This window comes from Nannobrachium achirus, assembly GCF_963921795.1.
Source record: "Nannobrachium achirus genome assembly, chromosome: 15".
In the NCBI taxonomy this organism is placed as follows: domain Eukaryota; kingdom Metazoa; phylum Chordata; class Actinopteri; order Myctophiformes; family Myctophidae; genus Nannobrachium; species Nannobrachium achirus.
In genome coordinates this window covers 44,601,016-44,627,562 of record NC_137822.1, presented here as the reverse complement: position 1 = coordinate 44,627,562, position 26,547 = coordinate 44,601,016, and the positions used below count along the sequence as shown (strand labels likewise).

The 26,547-nt window shown below is 42.1% G+C and overlaps 1 protein-coding gene across 1 annotated transcript; it reads right to left on the bottom strand.

Moving 5' to 3' along the window:
* Positions 1-1,182: 1,182 nt before the first annotated feature.
* On the bottom strand, positions 1,183-26,547 carry LOC308299888 (uncharacterized protein; the record flags this gene model as incomplete). The annotated part of the gene is made up of 12 exons (XM_080743669.1): positions 1,183-4,342; positions 4,741-4,889; positions 7,544-7,675; positions 8,502-8,665; positions 8,895-9,090; positions 9,719-10,021; positions 13,207-13,320; positions 18,019-18,157; positions 18,282-18,368; positions 18,723-18,821; positions 19,990-20,274; positions 26,470-26,547. 12 exons carry the CDS (start codon positions 26,545-26,547, stop codon positions 4,136-4,138), a joined length of 1,953 nt encoding a protein of 650 aa, XP_080599795.1. The 3' UTR covers positions 1,183-4,135.

Here is a 26,547-nt window from a genome sequence, read left to right as displayed (position 1 = left end):
AGTTCAATAATATTTTTGGGGTTTTTGTCACATTCCTAAGAAAATGTTTTGATTTGAGTGAATTTACCCCCATTGATTCCGGATGGTGACCCGTTTCGAAACGGGTCACCATCCGGAATCAATGGGGGTAAATTTACTGTTATCACATTTTTGTCTTAGGAATGTGACAAAAACCAAAAAATATTATTGAACTCTACTCTCCATGGCCTGAGTAATCAATAGAAAAAAAGTCATTTTGGGGGTGAACTACTCCTTTAAACATTAAGTTAATCATCTGGGGACCACCCAGACCACCCCCCCCGGGGGTCCCAACCCACAGGCTGAGAACCACTGCTCCAGGGTACTGGGGTTCAGGGTACTGGAGTCCTCCATAGTACAGGGGTTCAGGGTACTGGAGTCCTCCATAGTACAGGGGTTCAGGGTACTGGAGTCCTCCATAGTACAGGGGTTCAGGGTACTGTGAGTTCAATGATGAACACCTTCTTTAGAGGAGACCAGAGCACCAGAGCAGGTCTCAGGGTGGTTGTAGCGATCTCTTAAAAAAGGAAGCTCTAAATACAAAATGTTTTTGTGCCTGCAATGTTGCTAAAGCTGTATTTTACACGCTATGTGAAGTAAACACTTTTATACGTTGTTACCAGGGCAGGAATTTCAGGGAGGCCATGAAGGCCATGGCCGCAGGCCGCCATTGCCCCTCAGTTTGGCCTTGCGCCCCTAAAACAAATGGCATGACCTGAGGCCACAGTGGCCTTAATGCCCCAGCTGACTGTATCACTTTCTCCTGTGTCTGGCCATGTAGACACCAGTGTCTTTTGGTGATATTCTGAATTCATAACTCCCCCGAGTCCCCACCTTTAAACAAATCCAGTGACTTTGATTGGTGCAGGGCTTAGCAATTAGCATGGATCAGATTATGAACATTAATTATTTAACTACAGATAGTCTACATATTAAATCATCCTTAACCCTTAAATTTCATATAATTATTTCAATGGACTAAGATCTTGTCTTATTTGATGGCCTTCCTGCCCTGGCATTTGGCCTTGTGCCCTAAAGACATTTAAAACACTAAAGGCCAAGTGACCTTGCCCCTTAAATGGCGAAATTCCACACCTGGTTGTTACTATTAAAACAAAACTGTCAAAGTGTTTCATTGTGCTTTAAATAAGTGTTACAAAAAAAAACAGTCAATCAAGTGAATTTTATTGACGCAATGTCAAATCAAAACATTTTCTAATGACACACTAGAGCAGCAGGTCAAATCACCCACTAGGTGAGTCAATATTAGGTTTAACCCCCAAAAAATGATACAAAAGGTTTTTCAATGAATTCTGGTAGTATTGGGTGTGCTAAATAACATACTCAAAATCTACCTCCCAGAAAGCCGCCATTTTCAAGATGGCGTCCGAGTTGATTGCGGGGAGCTTTAAATGGCTATATCTCGAATGGAAATATTTTGCTAATATTTTGTCAACTGATTCTGGTACCTCTGGACATTCTTTAGAGCATACTAAAAATAGAGGAAAATATTCCTTTCGGAAAGGCTTCATTTTCAAGATGGCGTGTGACTGGCATCCACGATGGCTGCAGGAGCTTTAAATGCCTATAAACTGGGATTTAATATGTAAAAAATCATAACAATTCTGCACTTAGTGACACTTTTTTGACTTTTGGCATGGTGTTGGGTATGGACATAAGGTCTTCAAAAACCATCGGCAACAAGTTGGGCTTGCCCCCTTGTGGCCATCATGGACGCACCATCTTGAAAATGAAGCCTTTCTGGAAGGTGTATTTTCCTAAATCTTTAGTATGTTCTCAAGCATATCCAGAGGTACCAGAATCAGTTAAAAAAGCATTTGGAAGAAAAAAAAAATGAATCCATTTGAGATATAGCCATTTTAAGCTCCCCGCAACCATCTGGGACGCCATCTTGAAAATGGCGGCTTTCTGGGAGGTAGATTTTGGTAGATTTTTATTATGTTATTTAGCATGCCCAATGGTACCAGAATCCATTGAAAAACCTTTTTTATCAATTTGTTGGGGGTTAAGCCATATTTTTTCTTAGATTGACTCACCTACACTGTTTACCCAACTATAGGATATATACACAGCAGCTATGTTGTAAAGGCTTCTTCCTTGCATCCTTAAAAGTTTGTTACTAATGACACTAACGTCTAACAAAGGCTCTGTTCCATTCTGCTCAAACAGAGTCAGTGTTACCAATGATACTCAAGGCTTCATCATATAGTCCAGGTTGAAGAGCTATCACCTCACCGCGGTGTAGTTGTCTAGCTATCACATAAAGATGTATAACAACGCCTAGGTGATAGCTAGAAAACGACACAGCGGTGAGTCACCTTGGACTATGATAGAGGTGTAAGACTCTGTTCCATTCTGCTCAAACAGAGTCAGTGTTACCAATTATACTAATGAAGGCTCTGTTCCTTTCTAGCTCAAACAGAGTCAGTGTTACCAATTATACTAATGAAGGCTCTGTTCCTTTCTAGCTCAAACAGAGTCAGTGTTACCAATTATACTAATGAAGGCTCTGTTCCATTCTGCTCAAACAGAGTCAGTGTTACCAATTATACTAATGAAGGCTCTGTTCCATTCTGCTCAAACAGAGTCAGTGTTACCAATTATACTAATGAAGGCTCTGTTCCTTTCTAGCTCAAACAGTGTCAGGGTGCTGATATATTGTGCATGTTGGCTCACTGGAAACACTCTGCTGCACCAGCGGTTCTCAAAGTGTGGTCCAGGGACCCTCGTGGTCCCTTGAGGGGGTACCAAAGTGTAACTCTGAGAGTGTACACTCTCTGTGTTATGAGGGTCCTTGAAATTAAAAAGTTTGAGAACCACTATGTGCTACACTAAACGTAACAGGGCCTTCAATCAATGGCATCATTGGGAACACCTGTGAAGGAAGTAAGGAAGAACTCAATGCATGATGTGTGAACTCTAGAACACGATTAACAAGCCAACTACTCCAATGGCTACTTTGCATAGCAGGTTTACTAGTGAGAGCGCAAATGCAGCCTGACTCCTCGCATAGGCTACACCACTGTTTCCCAAACGGTGGGTGGGGACCCACTTGTGGGTCGTGGAAACATTTTCTATTAGAATAGTGTACTGCCGATAAAAATAATTACCATTACACCACTGTATGTTAATATCAACTAAACTTCATATCTCTACTAGTAACATTGTATCATGTATTGCAGCCTACTTATCAACGTAATCTCTAGTAACATTGTATCATGTATTGTATTTATCAATTAATGCTCTAACAGTGTATCATGCATTATCATCAACTTAATCGTTCTAGTAACATCATATCATGTATTATCATCAACTTAATCGTTCTAGTAACATCATATCATGTATTATCATCAACTTAATCGTTCTAGTAACATCATATCATGTATTATCAACTTAATCGTTCTAGTAACATTGTATCATGCATTATCATCAACTTGATCTCTCTAGTAACATTGTATTGCAAATGCAGACATCCCAAGTCTCCCGGATGTTGCGGGAGTCTCCCGGAAATCAGCGTCTCCTCCCGGACGCCTGCGAGTAGCACCGAACCTCCCGGAAATCCCGTCCGCTCCCGCAAATGCTTGCCATATCCGCCTGGATCCGGTCTAGAACTGGATCTGCGACCCGCGATGCAAATAAATGTGTTCTCATTCGTCATCAAACTCTTCGGACTGTGCGACGCACGGCAGCCTGCAGGCAGGCTGTTGTGTGTGTCTCACAGTGAGAGTGACAGAACTTTCTCCATATAGGTAAGAAATACATCATGCTATAAATTAACCAGATTATATTAAGCCTAAAATGGTTCGGCCGCCGTGCAGAACCGTTTTTAACAGTTTTTAACAATTTTTAACCGTAGAAAATGAGTAAAATCTGAGAAAAAAAATATATTTTTCCACGCGCGCGTGCACAGGGGACCTCCCGGAAATGCTGATCTCGAAGTTGGGATGTCTGCAAATGCAAGAAAAAAAATTATAGTTGGAACTTAACTAAATGTCTAGATCTGTTAGACCTTCATCAGGTATTGTCATTTCTGCTTGTCTTAAACCTGTCTTAGCAGTAGAACATGCTTATCATGTAATCATAGAATGGAGATGATTTAATCATCATAAGAGTAATCATAATCATACTCAGAGATATCAATGGGATCATTAGACATCGTCTGATGAATCCATGCCACATATCTGTGGACATTGGCGTAGACGCCAGGCTTGTTCCTCAGAGCACATCCTTCCCCCCAGCTCACCACACCAGCGATGTAATGAATCCCTTCCTGTTCACACACCAGAGGACCGCCTGAATCACCCTATAGAGACAATCAGTTTAATACAGTTATTATAAAAACCTTATAAAACCAGTGTGATGTTTAATACGGTCATTATAAAGATCAGTGATCTATCGTATCCTGTTCACACACCAGACGACCGCCTGAATCACCCTGGTCTTTACAAAATAATAGCTTGAATTTATATAGGAGGACCAGGCTAGGGTCATCTAGGGTCAGAGGTCGATGACGGACAGACTGACAGACTGACAGACTGACAGACGGTGGAGGTTTTGATATTAACTTACATTACATTGTTACATTGTTAATTATTAATTAAACGTCAGAGTCTATTCTGGTCCGGTTTCTCCACATTATGTTACATGCCCAGTGTACATGCACACACACACACACGCACACACACACACACGTAGGCCTACTTGGCAGGTGTCAACTCCTCCCTGCATGTGTCCTGCACAGATCATGGTGTCGTCCAGGCGGGCTCCATAGACATGAGGAGCAGTGCAGCTCTGCTTGGAGATCAAAGGAACCCTAGCTTCCAACAGCCTGTTGGAACGCTTGTTATTCGCTGAAGGTCACAAACACACAGAGAGAAATAGTGGAGTCTATGTGTGTGTGTGTGTGTGTGTGTGTGTGTGTGTGTGTGTGTGTGTGTGTGTGTGTCTCTGTCTGTCTGTCTGTCTGTCTGTCTGTCTGTCTGTCTGTCTATCTCTCTCTCTATATATATACCTGTATATATAGTATATCAACCTCATGAGACTGTTTGACTGGTAGATAGATAGATTCATCCCAATAGGGAAAATCAGCCGCCCAGTTTTTTTTTTTGCATTGAAGCTATCTAATTGAATTCCTCAACCTAAACAAAATGCACACTTTTACTCCAATATTATTATTATAGCTCTAACAGAAGCAAAGATAAGGTCTGGTCTAATAGTTTATTTTCGGCGGGCAATAAAAAAGAAAAAGAAGAAAAATACAGCTATATAAAAAAATAAGGGTAACTAATAATATATATACCGTATATATATATATACCGTATACCGTAAATCCCCAATTAATCGCCCGGTGGCAAACTGCCGCCGGGTCCCATATATCCGCCCGGGGTCTGACCCCATTTTGCGCAATAAACGCCTGTTTCAAATAAGCGCACGGTCCGTATAAGCGCCTGGGCCGTTATTTGCAATTAATATTATCCTTATTATGTTTTACGTAAGAGCCCGGGCTATTATTTGTTTGGTTGTTTGGTATTATTTGCTATTTATTCAACTTAACTGGTCATTTATGTTGCATGGCAGTGGTGCGCTGAAAACAGCAAATCTACAAGCTCACAGCAGTGCTGTGACAGCACGTTGCAACGCACCGCACTCGCTGTGCGTCGCTACGGGTCATATGTTGCATGACGGTAATGCGCTGAAAACAGCAAATCTACAAGCTCACAGCCCTGTGAACAGACACTTCTACTTCTAAGCCAAATGTATATGGTGCCCAGCCCAGCCCAGTGCTGCGCTACCATATGAAGCGCAGGACGCACTGTCTGTCTGTGCGTCGGGGAACAGATTGCCAAAGGACACAAAAAAAAGAGAGAGGAAAAAAGGACTAAGGAGTCTGCTGCTCTCTGCTCACTGACCACCATTCATTACTGTCTAAAACGTTGCTACAATGCAAAGTTTGCGTGAGTAGGCTACTTTAATGGCAAAACGTTGTGATGGAGAAAGACTGGACAATAAACACCAGCTGGATCAGAATAACTCATTACCTGTTGCTGCCTCTTGTTATCCGCATTTTGAAGAAGTAATCCATTATTTTGAGGTTCAAGGGGAATGCAGAAGGCTTAATCATAATGCAATACCATAATATTTTAATGTCAGGATAGTGGAGCTGTTCAGTGGTCATGTCAGAGTCCAGTCAGAGCACCAGCTGCAGGACTTCTGCGCTAATTGGGTCGTTGAGTCGACTCGTTGACTACAGAGTCAGACCTAGATGCGTCTTTGCTGGTATGCGGTAATTGATTATTTTGGAGAAAGATTCCCTTAGTATAAATAATAGTATATATATTTTTTTAAAAGGCATTCATACACTCTTGATATTTTTTAAATAAGGTTTGGTCTAATAGATCGCAATGTGCTATTTTCTGGGTGTTCATAACAATTAAAATAATAATAATTCTAACATTTATTATAACATTTTGATTATTATTACTATTATATAGTTTGAGAAAGAAAAAAATACCAAATAATGGCCCAGTGCTGGCCAGTGCCAAAATAAATAAAAGCCTGTTACCAATAGCCGCCTGGTCCCTTTTAAGCGCCCGGGGTCCGACCCCATTTTGCGAAATAAACGCCCGGGCTACTAATTGGGGATTTACGGTATATATATTATGTATATATATATATATATGTATTTTTCTTCTTTTTCTTTTTTAATGCTGCCGAAAATAACTATTACACCAGACCTTATCTTTTCTTCTGTTAGAGCTATAATAATAATATTGGAGTAAAAGTGTGCATTTTTTAGGTTGAGGAATTCAATTAGATAGCTTCAATGCAAAAAATGCTAAAAAACACAATACTTCACAAATTACCATGACAACGGGGGGTAAAATATGCAAATTGCATTAGAGGAAATATGTTTTAACAGGGTAACGTTCCATTTTCCACCCCTCTAAAACGTTTTTACCTCTGCTGCTGACTTTGCTTTTTTCACACTTTTTACCAGTAACTTTGTAACTGCTGTGCCTGATTTTCGATGTTCCCTCTTGGGATAAATGTAAGCCATTTACCATGTGAGGGAGTGGGTTGTTGGCTGATTTACCACTCTTTCAGGGTTGTGGCACGAGGCAAAGCCGAGTGCGAGTGCCACAGCCCTGAAACAGTGGTAAATCAGCAAACAACCCACGACCCTCGAAAGGTAAATTGCTTTTCTACCACTTCTACCATGTAAATGAAAGAAAACACAGTTGTAACTTGCACGGTTATTTAGTTACAATCAAATGCAACACAACAGTGGGCGGGGTCCATGAGCCAACTCAAGGTTGTTGACTGATTTACCATTGTTTTAAGCCAATCAGAATCCAGTATCTGAACATGTGACCACAAAAAGTGGTAGAACTATCTATCTACCAGTGAAACAGTCTCTGGTATGAGGTTGATTCAGATCAGTGGTAATGTGTAGATACTGTAGATTCATAGCAGTGACTCAGGTGGTGTGTAGAAAGATACATACCAGTGGTTCCCCATCCTGTGATCACACACTCCTTGCCATCAGGGAAGAGCTGGTTCGGCAGACAGGCAGTTTTAACATAGCGGGTTTCCATGGCACAGAAAGGACCGTTGGTGACATTCAACTGAAGTAAAGCTGACACACAGAATGATGCATTATTTAGTATAACAGACTAACATACATGGCATTTATCAAATCCAATCATTACAGTGCATGTGATTGTAAACACATTTTATTTTGATTTATTACACAACTTCAATCACTAAATTGAGCGTTGTTATTTTTGAATAATGACTGATGAACTAAAAAAAAAAAAAAAAACAGCTCCTCCTGTAGTCTTCCGGTTGCTTCAAACACCACTGAGCAACTTACGTTGAAATGATAGCTGGGGGCGGGGCTGGTCCGCTCTCTATTATATATAACTCTATGGCGATGTCCCGCAAAATACTGTCCGTATATGGAACGTCTGCCATTGCGTTGCGCCCTGAACCAATCAAAAAAAAAAAAAATAATAATAAAGTGTTTGGGGGCGGGACATGGCCATTAAAGAGACCTCGCTCAAATAGAGGCTCTGCGAGCGAAAACAGGAGGGGTGGACGACATTGCAGCACGAGATTGATTATATCTCCACTGGGAGGAGACGCCCTGGCACACCAAGCCCTCCACACTGGCCTGGGAACGCCTGGGGATCCCCCAGGAGGAAGTGGCTGATCCAGGAGACACTGGAAATCTCTGTTGGAACTGTTACCCCCACGACCTGATTCAGGATAAGCGGTTATGGATGGATGGATGGATGGATGGATGGATGGGTGGGTGGGTGGATGGATGGATGGATGGATGGATGTATGGATGGATACTGTATACAGTATAATATATTGAACCACAGTCTACAATAGATAACCTCACTATGTTGAACAACGCTGTTTGAGTTCTTCATATTTATATCCATACATTCACTCACCGACATCATTATGGAGAGCGTTGAGCCGACCATCAGGGGTATTTGATTTCCGGTAATCAGGGTGAACGATGGCTCTCAGCACAGGGATGACCTGGTCAAACACTTCTATTGTCTTCTTATGGTACACTCCCCCCAAGACCACCTGCATGTCCCTGGTGCTGTTACTGAACATTATTATCATTATTATTATTATTGTTATTATTACTGAACAAACATTACATTTAACCTCCTGTTCATTCATGACATGATCATCTTTCATTTGAACCATTTTGGAACCGTTAGGAACCGAAACCGATAATTAGAACCGCAACTGGAACCGGGACCAGATACCCATCCCTACATACTGTATTACCATAAAATATGAATATAAAGTAGTACTTTATAGGAGCTTACATGCAGTGAGCAGCAGTGAGGACCCAACAGGATGCAATGAGGACGCCTCCACAGTCATGTTTGAAGGGCTTAGATGAACCAGTAGGTCTACGCTGCAGAGACGCCTGCCAAGGATGAGTCCCAGCAACAGACCCTTCACCTCCCAAGATCCTGCTGGCAGCGGCAGACTCAGCTCTGCCACACTGGGGGAACAGGGCTGGACAACATGGAGAATGGAAAATGAACGGGAAGGACAAAGTTCAACATGTTTTTTTAACACAACTTTCCAACGTCCCATCGTGCATTGCGCAGAAGGTGTGCGGCAGCTTCCGGCGCCGCAGCCTAGTGTGATCTACAAGCTCACAACCATTGCATCTGCAACGCGACGTGAGTTTGTATGACTGCTGTTAACCGGAAGTGTCCCACAGATAATGCTACAGTAAATGCTTTTGGAAACAGGTGTATATGTCACCGCTAGATCGAGAATCAGTTAGATCGAGAACCGGAGCGCTCGTCGTGCGGCGCGGGGCGGAACAAGCGGTCCACAACAACGACAACGACAACGTAGCGCCGGCAGGAATGATAGCGCCTCACCCCACGGAGGTTAGGGTTAGGGTTAGGCATTGTTTTACTGAGGTTAGGTTTAGGGTTAGGGTTAGAGTTAGGCATAGGGTAAGCTAATGGCTAAACACAGCTGAGCTAGGCTAGTAGATAAACAAAGAAAGAGGGGTCGCAAACGAGTGACATCAGCGTCACTCGTAGTACTTTTAGACAGACAGACAGACAGACACAGATTAAAAAAGACTGTATAGATTTGTGTCAATGTTGAAGTCATTGTTAGTTACCTGAACAGGTCACCTCTTGTCTCTCCACAGATCTACCAGGCAAAATTGTTACACACTGCCTGAGAGAAGTCTCGGGTCCGTTACAGGAAGATGTCATCGTCCATACAGGTGTACGTGCAACACCAGAAGTCCATTTGGTGTCAACAGCGGAACCACAGTCCAACTGTCTACACACTACAGATGACGATTGCGGGATCAAGTCAGACGTTGAATCAGTCGCTGCTCTCCACTCTCCCTGGTATTTCACCTCCAGTGTACCAGTACAGCTACTGATTCCTCCCACCAACCTGACACCAACAGACTCTGTACACAGACAATAGAACAAACTGTAAAAAGCAATATTATTACTTTGCAGTGATGTTAATAGGTTTTTAATGTAATGAGTCCCCGGGACCCACGAAGGGTCTTTCGGATGAGTCCCAGGGATATTTTATGGGTCCCACAAAAATTCTACGCGGCATGTCATTTTTGACAAAGTGCAGCATTTAACTTGAATTGGTTATTATATGGTTATGTTCATGTTACGTAGAAATGTGTCTGAAAGAAATGAACCACAATTCCAAATCTTACAATTTTAATACTTCCAAATAGTCATGTGTTTTGACTTTTATACCGAACCGGTAATATCGGATGTTGACCACTTGGGGGCGCAGATAGAAGCTTTTACCGAGTCTTCATAATGAACAGCCACCTGTTATTTTATATACATCGATAATATATGGATCTTCTCAGTGAGATGATGTCTCCTGTTTGTACTGTTACTGCTTCTATGGAATGGGGGAAATGCTCTCTGGCGTGCTTGTGTTTGCTCTGTTGTACAGAGAACCAGTGGACTGGGTCAAAAACAGTGGATTGGGTTGCTTGTAGATCGGCTACTTTTGTTTTGAACGGTTGATCCTAGAGGGACGTGCCGCCCCTCTATGGATGCGGGAGGGCAAGGCACAGGCGGCCGCGGTAGTCCGCTGCCCCGGCGGACCACCAAAGGGACGGCGCCGCCACGAAAACACTATAATCAATCAAACAGTTAGGCACATACATACATACTGTCTCAGATAGCATACATGCTAGGCTAGCTTGCTTCCTCCGTGTTGTAGTTGAGCCAATAAAGGTTATTTGACCATGTTCACCACAACGTTAATCGTCGCTATTGTTGTAAAGACGCAATGAAGATCTGTGTGGCTTCTAACACGTTGTCCAATGTCCACCACCACATCTATAAACAATAGCGCGTGTACTGTATATCCAGTTGTTATTGAATGGAGGGGAAAGGAGGCGGGTCCCTGTCTGAGCAGTGAGCATTGAGCTGCAGTCAAAGAAGGTCTCAGCAAGAAGAGTCACCAACGTCATTTTCGTCATTTTAGGCTCCATGGGACGCCGCCATGACACTTTGGGTGGCGGAAGTGCCACCCAAAATAACATTAGCGTCTATGAGCACTTCGTCACTTCCGCCACCCAAAAGTGTCATGGCGGCGTCCAGGCGGGGTCCCATGGTGTGCCAACTTCCGGGTGTTGTCTGTTCCTGCCTAACCTTCCTTGGCTGCAGTGTAGAGACGTGACGTCACGTTTCTGCGCCAAGCCCTGCCATACACGTCCTGTGGGGGAACCCTTTTTGATGTATCACCTAACACGCTGTGCCACTATGGTCAGAGAGCGGCCCGGTGCTACGCTAAAACTCAGGCACCCATTGAATTCTGTGACCATTCAGTGGCGCACAAAATGGCGTCGTGGATTCAAAACACAGACTGTCGTTAGTTTTATCGTCTGTTTTAAGACTTTCTACGTGGATTTCATTTGTGTTAACGTAGGGTAAAGTAGCATGCCTTCACCCATGAACAATGGTGGCGTCTGTGGACTTTTTAAAATATTTTTTTTTTCGCGACGTGGTAAATTATTTTAACGTGGACTCCAATGGAGGCAATGCGTCCGTGGGACCCAAGGACACTGACGTGAATGCGTCTCTAGGCAACGTGAATGCGTCAGAGACGCGTGACGCGCACGTAATGACGTCACTGACTTTGATTAGAATAAAACATTTCGGCTACAATCTATAATGTGAGCAACACCAACAGACAAAGCAAACTACTGGTCTATAAGATACGCTACACCACTAAGATACCCATGTACCTGTCAAACTACTGGTCTACAACATAAACTACACCACCAAAGTTTGAGGAACTATCAAATATTGACCAATCAGAAGGGGTGGTGAGGCGGTGAGAAGTTACACCAATGAAGGACAAGAACTCTGAATCAAGTCAAATTCACACTTCAAACTCACACTTTTGATAACTTTTCGTTAAGGTAGGCCTATCTTGTATATGCTGAGCAAATTTTGAGGTGGATTCGATTATCCACCTAGGAGGACTTTGTTAAAGTAAGAGCCATGAAAATTGCAGAAAATGCACCAAAACGCCACAGTAAAGTAAAAATAGCCGACTTCCTGTTTGGTTTAGGTCATAGCACCAAGAGACTTGAGTCCGGACATGATACAGGTGGTGTGTACCGATTTTCAAACATGTTGGTGAAACCGTATAGTGGCACTGCAATGTTGACATTTTGTAGGGGCCCCTTTTGAGACATTAAGTTGTGAGCTTGTAGTTCCCCTTTTGCAAATTTTGAAATATTATATATTATATCATTTTTTGCCACTTGTGATGTGTGCAAAGTTGCACAACTTTTTGTGTATATTTGGCGCCTCAAAAAGGCGTCTCAAAAATTATCGGGAAGCGGAGGAATAATAATAAGAATCTCTGCGATTACAGTAGGGTTTTGCTGTGCAGTGCTCCGGCCCTAATAAAATATTTAATATATTTTAGTGAGCTTGTGAAAATGAATGAGAGTAACACGTGCTGTATTGGCTAAGTTAACTTCCTTGAGTATCCCCTGTAGCTCATTTAGCTTTTGATACATTTAGTGATTTAACTTGTTTTTGTTTTTTGTTATTAAACACTTATTAATCGACATGTGGATCCTACACTCTCCCCTGACTCGCACCCTGACAATTTACTGTATATTTCTTCTTTTTTTTTTTATCCCACGATTTTTGTAACCCATTTTTTCACCCGGTGCCAATTGCCTAAGCTGTAATCCTGGGCTCTACTCTCCCTCTGCCAACCTGGGGAGGGCCCCGAACTGAGCTCATGCTTCCTTCAATGCATGAGGAGTGAGCAGGCCGCTTCTTATCACCTGACAGGGGGAGCTTCCCCGGTTGGACGTAGCGCGTGGAAGGAACACGTTATTCCAACCAGTTCCATTCCCCTCCATCAGGCGCCCCGGCTGGCCAGGGGGAGGCATTATAGAGACCAGGATTACTGCATGTTTTTGTGAGGGTATCTACCCTAGGAGACACGGGGAGAACATGCAAACTCCACACAGAAAGGCAAATTTACTGTATATTTCTAAATAATGTATTCAAATTTATTGAATGTATACTTCTGTATATTCCAATTGGGCCGTAGGAGCACAGCAGTTCATATGTATTTGTTTACCATCATCGTGTTTTGTAGCTGTTGTAGAAGATGCAGGTGTTGTAGGGTTGGGGTTGCCTACAACTACTGTAGGTGTTGTAGTAGGCAATGGAGACGTAGGTGTTGTAGTCTTGACTGTAAAGTGGAAAACAACAGTCAGGCCGTCAGTGCCACCCAAATAAACAATACTACACTATAACAAGTACAATGTAATAAGTACAATAAAATGTGAAATACTAAATAGTGAAAGAAAGAAGGGCATTACGCCACTTTACACTGCCAAAAAATCGTATTTATCAATAGCCACAAAGAAAATATTAAGTTGAAAGGTATGCAATTTTAAATTACACATTTACTATTATCTGAAAAAAATAGTGTTTAGATAGAGTATATATATACTGTCAGTCTATAGTGATGTGCGGGTCAGGTTTTCTTATAACCCCCAAGCCTGCACGGAACGTAACCCACCCGCACCGCCCCCAGAACAATATACAATTCAAAGAACCCTCATCTTTGTACTCTTTAAGTACCCAAAGTTGCTTTACATAAAGGTCTACAGTAGCACAACATTGTCATGGGAAACAAGCATATTGTTAAAAATGGGGTTCTTTACTATTATTTGACAGCAAAAAGAAATGTTCATTCTCTCAATCGGGGGTATCGTCTGGGCATGAATGACGTTTCAAGGTTTATGTCAATCATATTTGTACTGCCCCTCTCACTTCAAACAGACAGCCAAAAGACGGACAATATTAAATCCTGTTGGTTATTGATTAATCTCCTGATTCAAGAGAGGGGGAGACTCAAGGCGAGTGTGTTTCATTCAGCTAAAATCCAAGTACAAGATGACCGAGACATTAGAAGTGAAAACCCTAAGTACAGGCATCAAGTAATTTCTTATAGGTGGTTACATGTTTGTGAGCGTTTTAGCCATTGCTTCAACTGCCCTTTAAAAGCACCGAATGTGGGGATCTCTCTAATTGAGGCAGGGAGCTGGTTCCAATATTGGCAACCATTTATGGAGAGAACGTTTTTACTAAAGGTAGTTTTTCTAAAATCAATTTCACAGTCTCCCCTGGATGTGAGTACTGCGTCCAATGTCCCTCTTCTTATGGATGAATTCCATAAGAGGAGGGGGAGCCAGACCATTAAGGCATTTATATATTAGACATGCAAAGCTGAGGAGGCGATACTTTTCCAGGATGTTACTGTGGTGATAGGAGTTTGTTTTTTTGTCTAGTATTTTTATAGCCCTTTTAAATACCTGTTCAATGGGTTTGGTGGTTGTTGTATTTGCAAAAGACCAGTTTGTAAAACAGTATTCCATGTGAGAGAAAATCATGCAATGAAGGTACGTTTTGGCTGCTTCTATTGTTAGGTAGGGTCGCATTTGTTTGAAGTTTCACAGATTGTAATTAATAGTATTTGTTACTTTTTGTATGTGCTTCTTGAAGGTTAGATTGGAGTCCAAGATTACACCTAGATACTTGAAATGTGACACATACTCCAGTTCCACCCCCTTCGAGAATACACCAGATCTCACAATGGTGACTGGTCTCTTGCTGAACAACACAAACACTGTTTTCTTCACATTGAGCATGAGGCAGGCGTTGCCTAGCCAGGTGTGTACCCTGTCAAGTGCACTAGTTAGACTCTCAGAGATTTGCTCAGTGGTCTTGCCATGGACAGTGATGACGCCGTCATCGGCATACATTTGTACATTGCAATCTGGGCACACATCCGGTAAATCATTGATATATAAAGAAAACAATAAAGGGCCTAAAATGGATCCCTTCGAAACTCCTACTGGATTATCAACATACGGGGACTGGACACCGTTTATCACCACACACTGTTTACGGTTTGATAAGTATGATTGTATCCAACTAATTGAATTTATGGAGAAATTGAAGTATGATAGTTCTGTGAGGAGGACACAGAAAGAACATAAGTAGCAGGCTCCCCTATATGTATTAAGGAGCGGCGGGGCGCCGCCCCTTAAAATCCGACCGCCGCTCTATTATTTTATTTTAATTTATTAATTTATTAATTTATTAATTAATTAATTAATTAGTTAATTTATGTATTTATTTATTTTTTTATTTTTATTTAAAATATTTTTTGCTGAGGAATTCTTTTCACAACAACGACGTGACTCATGTTTAGAATAAAGTTGTTCTCTCGCTTAGGCACGGCTGGAAGGAGATTATAGCGCTCCTCGGCTACACTCATTTGATGGAGAATGTAACAGTTCTCACTCACTCTGCGCACCGAATGTCTGTGCGTCGCAACGTTGTATTAAAACAGCGAAACACTCCCATTATGGAACAGGCACAGGAGAAGTTTACTTGTTGTCCCATACATCATTGCAGCTTAGCTGTACATTTCTCAAGATTCATTTAAAAACGTATTGATTTTAGAGAGGTGTGGTTTGTGGTTGTCTGTCTGTGGCTTCATGTGCAGTTTGTGGTAGCAAGCAACCTAGCCTACATAACAACATGCAGTTGCCAGTTCTGATAATATAAGCCATGTTGTGCTAGGTTCGAGGAAATAACATGCAGTGTTGCCAGGTCTGACTATTATAAGCCATGTTGGGATTTTATTTCTGTAAAGTTGCTTGTAAATAATGGTGGTTGTGAGCTTGTAGATTGGCTATTTTCAAATAGGGGAAGTATTGAGGTTTAAATTGCTCATGTGGCCTATATTCACTTACTTTGGGCTTGTTTCCATTGACCTGGTTGTTTATTCCTCCTGACAAATCTGACAACAGAACTTACTTAGGTTATTTACTTAAGCTTGAATAGCCAAATAGTATTTATTTTTGTATGTAAATAAAGCCCTTTGAAACTGATGGCAAATGTTGATAATTATAAAATAAAAATCAGAAGATGATGGCCAATGTTATATATATATATATATATATATATTATACCTGTCAAATTTAGTGCGCTATTAACTAGTTAACTCACAATCCTTTTAATGCCACTAATTTTTTTAACTTGCGATTAATGCAGCTGATGTTTGAGCCTCGGTGCGCTCCGTAGTATAGAGAGTGAGGAAGCGAATGCGCTGACAACCCCTTATAGCTCTATGCTGACAACTCGCATCCTATGCTCGCATCAAATACCGAAGCGTTGAAACGGCACATCTGCAGACAGCGCAAGCCCCAGACACACAAGCTCCCAAGAACAGGAGCGCTCCAACTTGTACTGTACACGAGCACATAGTAGCCTACTAGCCTACGTTCGTTATACAGTGCCCCCCAGACCCCCGCACCAACACACTAACAGTGACCACCAAATGCATGCAACAACGGCCAGAGAACCCACATAGCAAACAGGTTTGGCCCAAATCCGGCTGTTATGGCCCACATCCGGCTGTTCTGGCCCAACTCCGGCTGAAATCCGGCAGGTCTGGCTGACTGTGGCTTGTGTGCCACACATCTCCAACAAGCCATCAGTACTCTCTACATCATAACAGCTGGGTTTCTCATAGTGAACTAGGGTGCCCAATAACACCAGTCCAGGGTGCCTCAGAATATTTTGATAATATTTAGAATGTATCAATATTACTTCAGTTAAACCAATTTAGACCCTCTAATGCCTCATGCTTGCTTTGTAAAACACCCGAGTTGCACTGTACTTGAGTTATATTTATACACCAACTCTCTTCACCAAAAATAGCCGATCTACAAGATCTTGTAGCATCTTGTAATGAGCTTGTAAATCTGCTACATTTGGTGAATATCCCCTTAGAATAGGGATGTTGGGGTTTAGTGATTGCTATTTGTCTACTCCCATGTTGATATGAGTATTAATATCAGTTTTAGGTAGATTTAGAACAAATACAAAATATGCAATTAATTGCGATTAATCGTGCGATTAACTATGGACAATCATGCGATTAATGGGATTAAAATTTTTAATCGACTGACAGCCCTAATATATATATATATATATATATATATATATATATATATATATATATATATATATATATAAACTGTATATATATTTCTTTTTTAATTGAGTTAGAATCTCGCAAACACACCAGACCCTGTGGCGTTGCGCACGCGATGCGACTCCCCACAACTCTTCCCCCACTCCTTCAGCTTCTGCCTAGGGGAAAGACTGCAGTCAGACATTACAGGACAACTCCTCCCTAAATCACTTCTGGGCTCATTTTCCTACTTATATTGATACAAAAAGACTGTCCATGGGGTCTATTAGGCAGAAATGCCCCTGTTGTCCAGTTTCCCCAGCAGAACCCAGCAGCTCTCATGGCATAGTTTGGAGCCTATAAGCCTATCGCTTTTACACTATTTGTTGTGGTTTTTATTTTTCATGAATGTGTTACTAGTTGTCATTACAAAAACCGGTACATCCATGTCATCTTTTTCCCACACAAGCCATCACACTCTGCTAAACAGATGTTAATGTCTTATGTGTTTTGCCAAGTCCCGGAAAAGATGCCCTGTGATTGGCCAGTACAGTCACCTTGATTGGCACCAGTGCCAAATGCTCACCCCAAAACATTATTTGATTATTGTGGTGGCTTGTGTTGGACAACCAAGGCATGGATGTGTTTGTAATGACAACTAATAACACATTCATGAAAAATAAAATCACTTCTGAACACAACAAATCGTGTAAAAGCGATAGGCTTATAGGCTCCACTCTATGCTATGACAGCTGCTGGGTTCTGCTGGGGAAACTGGACAACAGGGGCATTTGTGCCCCATGGACAGTCTTTTGGGATCAATATAAGTAGGAAAATTAGCCCAGAAGTGATTTAGGGAGGAGTTGTCCTTTATGGCTAAAGCTCTGTGATCACCTGTCTGTCGTGGAGGTGTCAGTGGTGGACATTCCTCTACAAAGGCACGGTCAGTAGCCTCTTCAAGAAACAGTGAATATGTTCCACGCAGACGCGTGATGGGTGCAATAGTACACTGTGCATTCCATAGATCATGATGCTGAAAGCAAACAAGATGTAAACCTGTTATAGATTAAAGAACAACATGCTATAAAAACAATACAGACAGACAGACAGACAGACAGACAGACAGACAGACAGACAGACAGGTAAAAGGCGTTTACCGTCTGCTGGTCTTTTCTGCGAACACAGTCGATGAAAGGACGATCTCTGGCTGGACACCGGCCACACACCATGCATCGAACCTCGAGCTGAGAGACAGACAGCATAGCACACAGACAGGGTGAACATGGAGCTGTCAGACAGACAGACAGACAGACAGACAGACAGACAGACAGACAGGTCTGTTTAGAAAGTAGATGGGAGATAATATTTTAATTTGTTTACTTTTAATTAGTCCTTCTTGTGATGTCATCATTATTTCATGTAAAATGTTTAAATAATTATTGCTGCAAGCAGCAATGAAGTGGAAGGAGGGGAAACAAGAGTAAATAGCCGATCTACAAGCTCGTTCCTATACAAAAGGTTGTAGATTGGCTATTTTCACAACGATTTGATGTATTGCATTGTATTGATCAGAGCGTCATGCTAGTTCACACACTTACCCTTTTGAAAGGACACTCAGGGCGATGTGTTTTACCAGGATCCTTTCTGCAGGTCGTTGCTCTCAAACGCACGCCCATTATCACCCGGTTGAAGGAGACCTGCAAGAGAACAAGACATGAAGCAAACGTTTGAATGTAACAAGCATTGTTGTCAGGATGAATCAACAGTGTTAGGTGAGTAGAGTTAGGCAGATTTAACCCATTTAGGCTGAAGTCCGATTTGAAAAAAAGCCTTAAGACCTTTGTCCGATTTGAAAATGACCCCCTGTTTTTCTGGAAAATGTATTACTCAGCCTCTGTAGCGGCTAGAAACAAATTTCCAAAACTATTTGATAGTTTACATCTTTGGCTTTCATCGAACATTTTCAGAAAAACATTAAATATATATATATATATATATCCAAACTGGCCTGGGAACACCTCGGTATACTCCCAGAGGGAGTGGAGGATTTTTTTTAAATGACTGCACTACATACTGTACTGTACTGTAAAACACACACGTGTTCCCGGCCTGAGGGGTAAATACACTTCAGTGTGAACAAACATTACTCAAGATTGCCTAATTCACCTAGATCAGTAGTTCCCAAACTTCTAAGGTCGAGACCAAAAAGTACATACAGACATACAAGTGGCTAAATATTGTAGCATTTAGCAGACTGAGTGAGGCAACTCGCTCCCGACTGGGACGCGAACCCCGGTCCCCCACTCAGCAGACAAGGCAAACAACCCGCAATGCCAAGAAAACTAGCCTGCTTGGTGGAGCGAGTTACGGCCTCATCTCTTGCAGGTTTGTTTACAATATGTATTTTTAGACACATTAGGACAGCGATTTCTTCATTACAATCTACAGTAACACTACTAGCCCTCATAAGTCACATCTGCCCATGAAAGATGGTGGTGCATCTTGGGAATGGGCGTATTGTGTAAAAAAAGAAAAAATATATATATATCTATCTTTGTTCTACATTTGTATTCCGTGTCCACCATAGTCCAAAACGCTTTGTTTCTGCAAGGCTTTTCTTTTTTTTTTTCTCTTTTTTTTTTTCCTTTTTTTACATTCCTGATCTGTAAATCTGAACTCTTAGTTTTAGCAGAAGTTAGATCATTTAAGAAAAAAACAAAAAAAACATAAGAAAGTCTCTGATCTGTTTCGAAAGAAAGTTGCATCCATGCAAACAACCCAGCATGCACGGATAATAATATGGACAATAACATGCATAATAACACACATCAATGCAATAATATAGGATATATGCAGCAACAGTACCTCTGCAATTTCACCAATTCTTTCGAAATTCAGATGACCATAATTCAGTTGTTGATTCCCTTTCTCGATCGCCATATCCACAAACATCTTGAGCAGGGGTTCCAGGTGGGGGTAGATGGACGATGTTTGTGCTGTGGCCAGGCTGACCGCAGCGCTCAGGAGGAACAACATGGACACCAAAAGTCTCATCATCTTCTTCTTCTTCAGGAGGAGAACACTGAAGTGTAGCTGGTGGTCAGCGACCAGACCGTAAGAGGAGGATTTTGTGCAGTGTAGGCGGTCACACTCCAAAGAGCAGCCGAGGTTTGGTGTGTTTTGGCATCATTTCCTCTACATAAGCATTTGTTTGTCACTGACAGTCCAAACTCTGCTTATTGATCATTATCAGAGCTCACAGCCTGACTAGGCTCACTAGGCCAGGGGTCGGAAAACCTTTTTTATTGTGTAGAGCAAGGGTCTTAAACAGGGGGTCCAGGACCCCTATGGGGTCCTCAGAGTAACTACAGGGGGTCCTCCAAATGTTTGAGTGATAAAAAAAAAGTTTTATATTAACCAGTACCACTTGAACTCTATGTGTCCATATTCTGGGAACTTAAAAAAATACAAAAAAATATAAAAAATAGCAGATCTACAAGCTCACAACGCCTCGCGCTGCGAGGCGTTGTGAGCTTGCCTTTTTTTCCCCTCAATATTTTTTAAATAGCAAATATACAAGCTCACAATGTGTCGGAATGGAGACATGTCGGTATGGAGATACGTCCCGTTGCAATGTGACACATTGTGAAATTGCTGATCTGCTATTTTCAAATGTAAAGTAGTATAGCCTAGTTGCTTCTGTTGGGCTTATTTATTTGGCAAAATCTGGCAACAGACAATTCTGTGTCACTTCCTTACTTGGGAGGAAGTGAAAAGATGTTTTTTGAAGCACACACCCTCTGTAAAAGAAAATGGCAGCCTCCATAGAGAGGGCCAGGAATATGGTGAATACAGGAGGAAAATACACAGAAAAAAAATCTGCTTTTAGTAGGATGTGCGGGGTCTAACTAGGGGTTTGTCATGATGCTGAATCCATAGCAAGCATTTGTTTTGCACAAAAAACATTCCTTGGGCTATAAATGGCCCAAGAAAACGATGGTTTAGTGATGAAAAGTGTTTTTTTGGGGGGCCATTTGTAACCCAAGGAATGTTTTTTGTGCATAACAAATGCTTGCAATGTATTCAGCATCATGACAAACCCCTAGTTAGACCCCTCACATCCTAAATAAAGCAGATTGTTTTCTGGGTATTTTCCTCCTGTATAGAAAGTCGATGGGAGCACAACTTGATTTGGCCGATGTGGCGACCCCGAAGGTCGGCGGCTCGGGCAACCTAGCTAAACCATTAGAGCATGCCCTGGGCTACATCTGTGCAAAATATGGCGTTTTTAGACTAATTAGCACAAAATATCCCTAACGCCCCCGACTACTCACTGTCTGCTTAACTCATTGAGTGCCTATCCCGAATTAGTTCGGGATATATGATCGTATCACAGGGTGCCTATCCCGAACAAGTTCGGGATAAAAAAAAAAAAAAAAAAAAAAAAAAAAAAAATTTTTTTTTTTTTTTGAAAAAATTTTTTTTGAATTTTTTTTTTTTTTTTTTTGGACCCCATCAAATCTGGTGAACATGATTTCAATCGCGATTTTGCATGTTCCACCCCCATACAACCCCATCTAACATACAGGGCAGCCATTTTTGTTTACATTACATGTAAAACATAAGGGCGATTATCTCAAGAATGCCTGAACGGATTTCCAATCGGATTTTTTTGTTTGAAAGCTGTGAACAAACTGCACAAATCCACTCCGGATTGCATTGGATTTTTCAGAGCTCATTCTTCTCTGTTTTTTTCCCATGCATGAGGTGTGCAAGGTTTAATCATGGCTAAGTTGACGAAAATAAGGCTTCTAAAATGCTTGGTAGCCAATAGCTAACTTCAAGCTAACTTCATCCTCTTCCTGTACATGCAGTCATGCACAAAGGAAAGTGTTCAGGCAAGTCATGGCTGCAGGGCTTCTGCATATACCAGCATATCTCTATGGGATTTTCTCTGGCCACTGGGCGCCCTCTAGTGGTGAAAGGGGTGGCACTAAATGAGTTAATAAAGGCCTGAAAATGTCCTGAAAAATAAAAACTAAGAAAAGTAGTGTGGCATGTTAGTGTATAGCATACACAGACAGGTAGAATATTGTAACCCACAGACCAAAATGATCCTACAGCAGAACTAAGCATAAACCTGGTCACACCATGTCTGGTCAAAGGTCAATGGTTGTGACCAGTGATACAGTGGCTGGTTGGATAACCAGTAAGATTTGTGTCTATTTTAGATAGCAACATTTTTACTATTGTCTGTTTTTACTCTATGAATTATTGTGTGGACCCCAGGAAGACTAGCGACCACTTGTGGAAGCTAATGGGGATCCTAATAAAGAATAAAAGAATAAAGAATAAAGACTCCGTAATCGGGAGATAAGCGACCATCAGGTCGCATACACAAACTTTAGAAGGCAATGGTAGCCAATTAGGAGGGAATATGGGAAATGGGACAGATCCATGTTGATGACATGACTGTAGAGATACTGTGTACCACTTTGCGTGATTTTAGGGCAAAATCTGTAGGAGCAGTGTCCATAAATGTATTTTGCAAGAATCAGCCTCATAGTGGAGCTAGAAGAGGGCCATGTGATAGATGAGGGGAGGAGATATGAGTAGAGCAAAAGTGTGACGTGATGGACGGACAGACTGACAGGTGGAGGTTTTGATAGTAACTGCGACCTGATGGTCGCAATAACCAAGCTGATCTGCATGTCACTGTCACTGATCTCGCTGCAGAAGGTGAGAAGGCAAGCAGTGATAAAGTGGCCAAAAACGCCTCAAATCATGAACACAGCCTGCGATGTGCGTGAAACTTTGCACGCACATTCCCACTAGGTCAAGGAACAGATGCCACCCTTCTCACATTGGCCTGTTATAGCGCCACCAGTGGGTCAACTTTTGCATAACAGATTTTTGGAACAAAGTGCCTCAAATCAGGCATGCAAAGTCCAATTGCCGTGAAAGGCCCAAGAACACTTGGCACCCTTTTCACATTGGCCTATTATAGTGGAAGAACACTGCTAATAGTTTTCTTTGATTTCTTTTCCCACTTTTCTTGCTTTTCCTGCTTTTTTCCTTTCCTACTTTTTCCTGGCTTGGCCACTTTATTGCTGCTTGCAGCAATATTATACAGTTTTTTTTTGGCTTAAAGCGAGCCCACAATCACAGTTTACAGTTAGACATCTGTCAGTTAAAGCGAACATTCTTAACTCCAATCTTGGTTTCTGGGGGTCCCTGGAACTGGGAATGAGAGCACTCACTCAAAATATTGGCAGACTTTTAGTTATGTGTGGGCTAGGCGTGGGTTCCTGTGAGTCGATGTCTGCCTGTCAGTTGCAAAGCACGCACGCACGCACGCACGCACGCACACACACACACACACACACACACACACACACACACACACACACACACACACACACACACACACACACACACACACACACACACACACACACACACACACACACACACACACACACACACACACACACACACACACACACACACACACACACACAGGGGCCAAGATCCACACATTGTGATTCACAGAGAGAAGTATTTGTCCGCAGCCGTGAGGCAGGCCTGGAGGCAGGCCGGACCCACAGCGATTGCCTGACGGGAAAGCGGAAGGTGAACATGAACGCTTTGAGAGAATAGTGAAGTAATTCATTTCTTCTTCGGCCCTGAAAACTTCCCTTTCAGTAAATACAAAGGTTGTTTATGAAACACTACCTTTATGTATTCACAGATGATGAGTATGTATCATTGTATTAACCCACTGAGACCTGAGGCTGATTCTACAAAATATTGTCTTTTTTCTGAAAAACTTATGTTCCTATGTGTCAGTTATCAAAACCTTTCATGGCAAGGTAATGTATTCTGGCCGCCGACCCCATCTCAAAAATATTTGGTTCCAGAGACCCCCTGAGGAAAGGATTGCAGTATAAAAATATTATAGGCCTACAGTATATATGCACATATGTTCACTATTTTTGAATAGCCAAATGGTTAACGTGGTTACAATCTAAACTGACAGATGTGTTCCCTTCCCATTACTGTCAGTGAGATACCTGGCAGGTTTTTCTGGACCTGGACTGTTTTCTATTGTTTCAGGTCCTTCAGGTCCAAATCAGCTCCAGCATCTCCTCAGCCAGGGTGTATGTTGTTGTTCTGACACGCATTACTCTTATCCTATTCCTAACCCTAACCACACGTGTTGCCACGTAGTCAGAGTAATGAGACATCGGACTGACGTGTGGCCACCCCTCAGAGTCAGCCATGAATTCTACCAAACCACCAGCATGCAGACACTTTGAGCACTCGTTTTTACAGGTCGGACGTGCTGGCCATTGGGAAAATCGGGACAACTCCCGAACGGCCAGTCCATTCCTGGCTGGTCCAGACCGAAATGGCCGTCCCACAAAGTTTATATAACTCAAATGTAATTGGCCCACTGGCTTGTCTCTCATGGTCTGACATGTCCAATCTTTGAGTAACAGAAGCGCTATAGAGAGAGATCTCTCTATAGTAGCAGCAGCCCACAGAGCCATCACATTGGCCCCACTGGCTTGTCTTTCATCTGCATACTGGCCCTAGCTTCCTTGACTACTCCTAGATGGTCTACATATAACATCATTAGACTCTCTTTATATATTATACCAGAAAAACGATGAGACCTAAAATCACAGTAACCGCTCATCGGTTAGTATCTGGGGCCTCGCAGCGCATCAAGAGGGTGAAAGAATCGGCCAATGGCCGCACGCAGTGAGGGCCTCTCTGAATAAGGGGCCCAGTGCGTCCCTGCAGGTCGCAATGAACTGCAGCAGCGAATGAGGTATATGAGCTATTCAGATGAGAGACACGGCAGCAGAGGTGGAAAAGGTACTCACATTTTCTACTTAAGTAAAAGTATCAATACTGCACTGTAGATGTACTCCGTTACAAGTAAATGTCCAGAATTTAAAATGTACTTGAGTAAAAGTATGAAAGTGTTGGCACAACGTTGGCACAACGATGCGACGCGTTGTGAGCTTTGTAGATCGGCTATTTTCAAATGGCCACTTTATAAAATCAGGCTTAAGTGGTTTATATATGTTTTATACTATTGTAATTTAGATCTGAAAAGTAACTAGTAACTAAAGTTTTCAAATAATTATAGTGGAGTAAAAGTACAATATTTGGATCTGAGACTTCTGCAGTAGAAGTAGAAGTATTGGAAATTGGAAATACTCAAGTAAAGTACAAATAACTCAAGCTTGTACTTACATCTACTTAGTTACTTTATACCACTGCATGGCAGTGGGCCAATCATGTAAACTCTCTCTCGCTCTGTGGGCCGGTGCTACTCAAGGATTGGCCAGTTTAGATGACACACAAACCTGGGCCAATTACATAATATCTCCTCTCTGTGGTAGCTGGTAGAATGATGAATAATCACACCCAGTGTGAAGTGAGCGCTGCCTTTATTGAGTTTCATTAAACATCCCACAAAGCTTGGCCAACGGCCAGCTTTGCAGGACGGACATACGGACAATATACACACAAAGTCACATGTAGGAGTGGTCAGCAGCACCGCTCAAAAACTTGAAAAGGTGCTCAGGTCTGCACCAGGTCAGGTTGGTTATTGTGGCCACCTAGTGGTGCTATAAAAGGCCAATGTGAAAAGGGAGCCATGTGTTCTTACTCACGGTATATGAGCAGGACAATGATGCCAGCCAACAGGAGAAGACCCAGCCCCACACACACTGCAGCAGCTCTGAAAACATTCTGCTTTGACACTTCACCGCCTGAAAAACATTCAATACCAACATTAAGACTCATCATCATCACCACTTTACTGTAGGTTTTAAAGAGTTTTGTCCCAAAATAAGACCTTTAAAATAAGTGGCAGCTTTTTAACAAGTTGGGATGACATACTACAAGTAATTTATGTTCTTTATTGACAGAGGTGAAATTATTGCAGAGTTGCATTCAGGGTCACAGTTATTGATGATGATTAGTGTTATTTTTAAGTTTTTATAAGCAGGGCAAGGTTCATGTATAGCATGACACCTTGAGATGTTTTTGAAAGAGTAGTGTTTAATATGTTTACCCACTTCTCCAAAAAATACAGAATGTTAGTTAATCTCTGTACATAATCATATTCTATGTTTTACCTCCAAACTGCTCTTGTGCCGGGTTGTTCTGTGCAGCATCCTGCTGTGTTCCAGGATCAAGCTTGTCTCCAGTGATGATGGGCTCTTGGTCGTCTGGAGGGGGATAGATATCTTCTACGGGCTCTGGTCTCTCTCCTCTCTCCTCCATCTCCATCTCCATCTGTCTCTCTCTTCGGCCAAATCTGACCTTCTCGGTCAGTCCTCGAACAAATCTGACCATCTTGGTCAGGTCTGGCCCGGTGTTGACATACACGTCCTCAGTCAT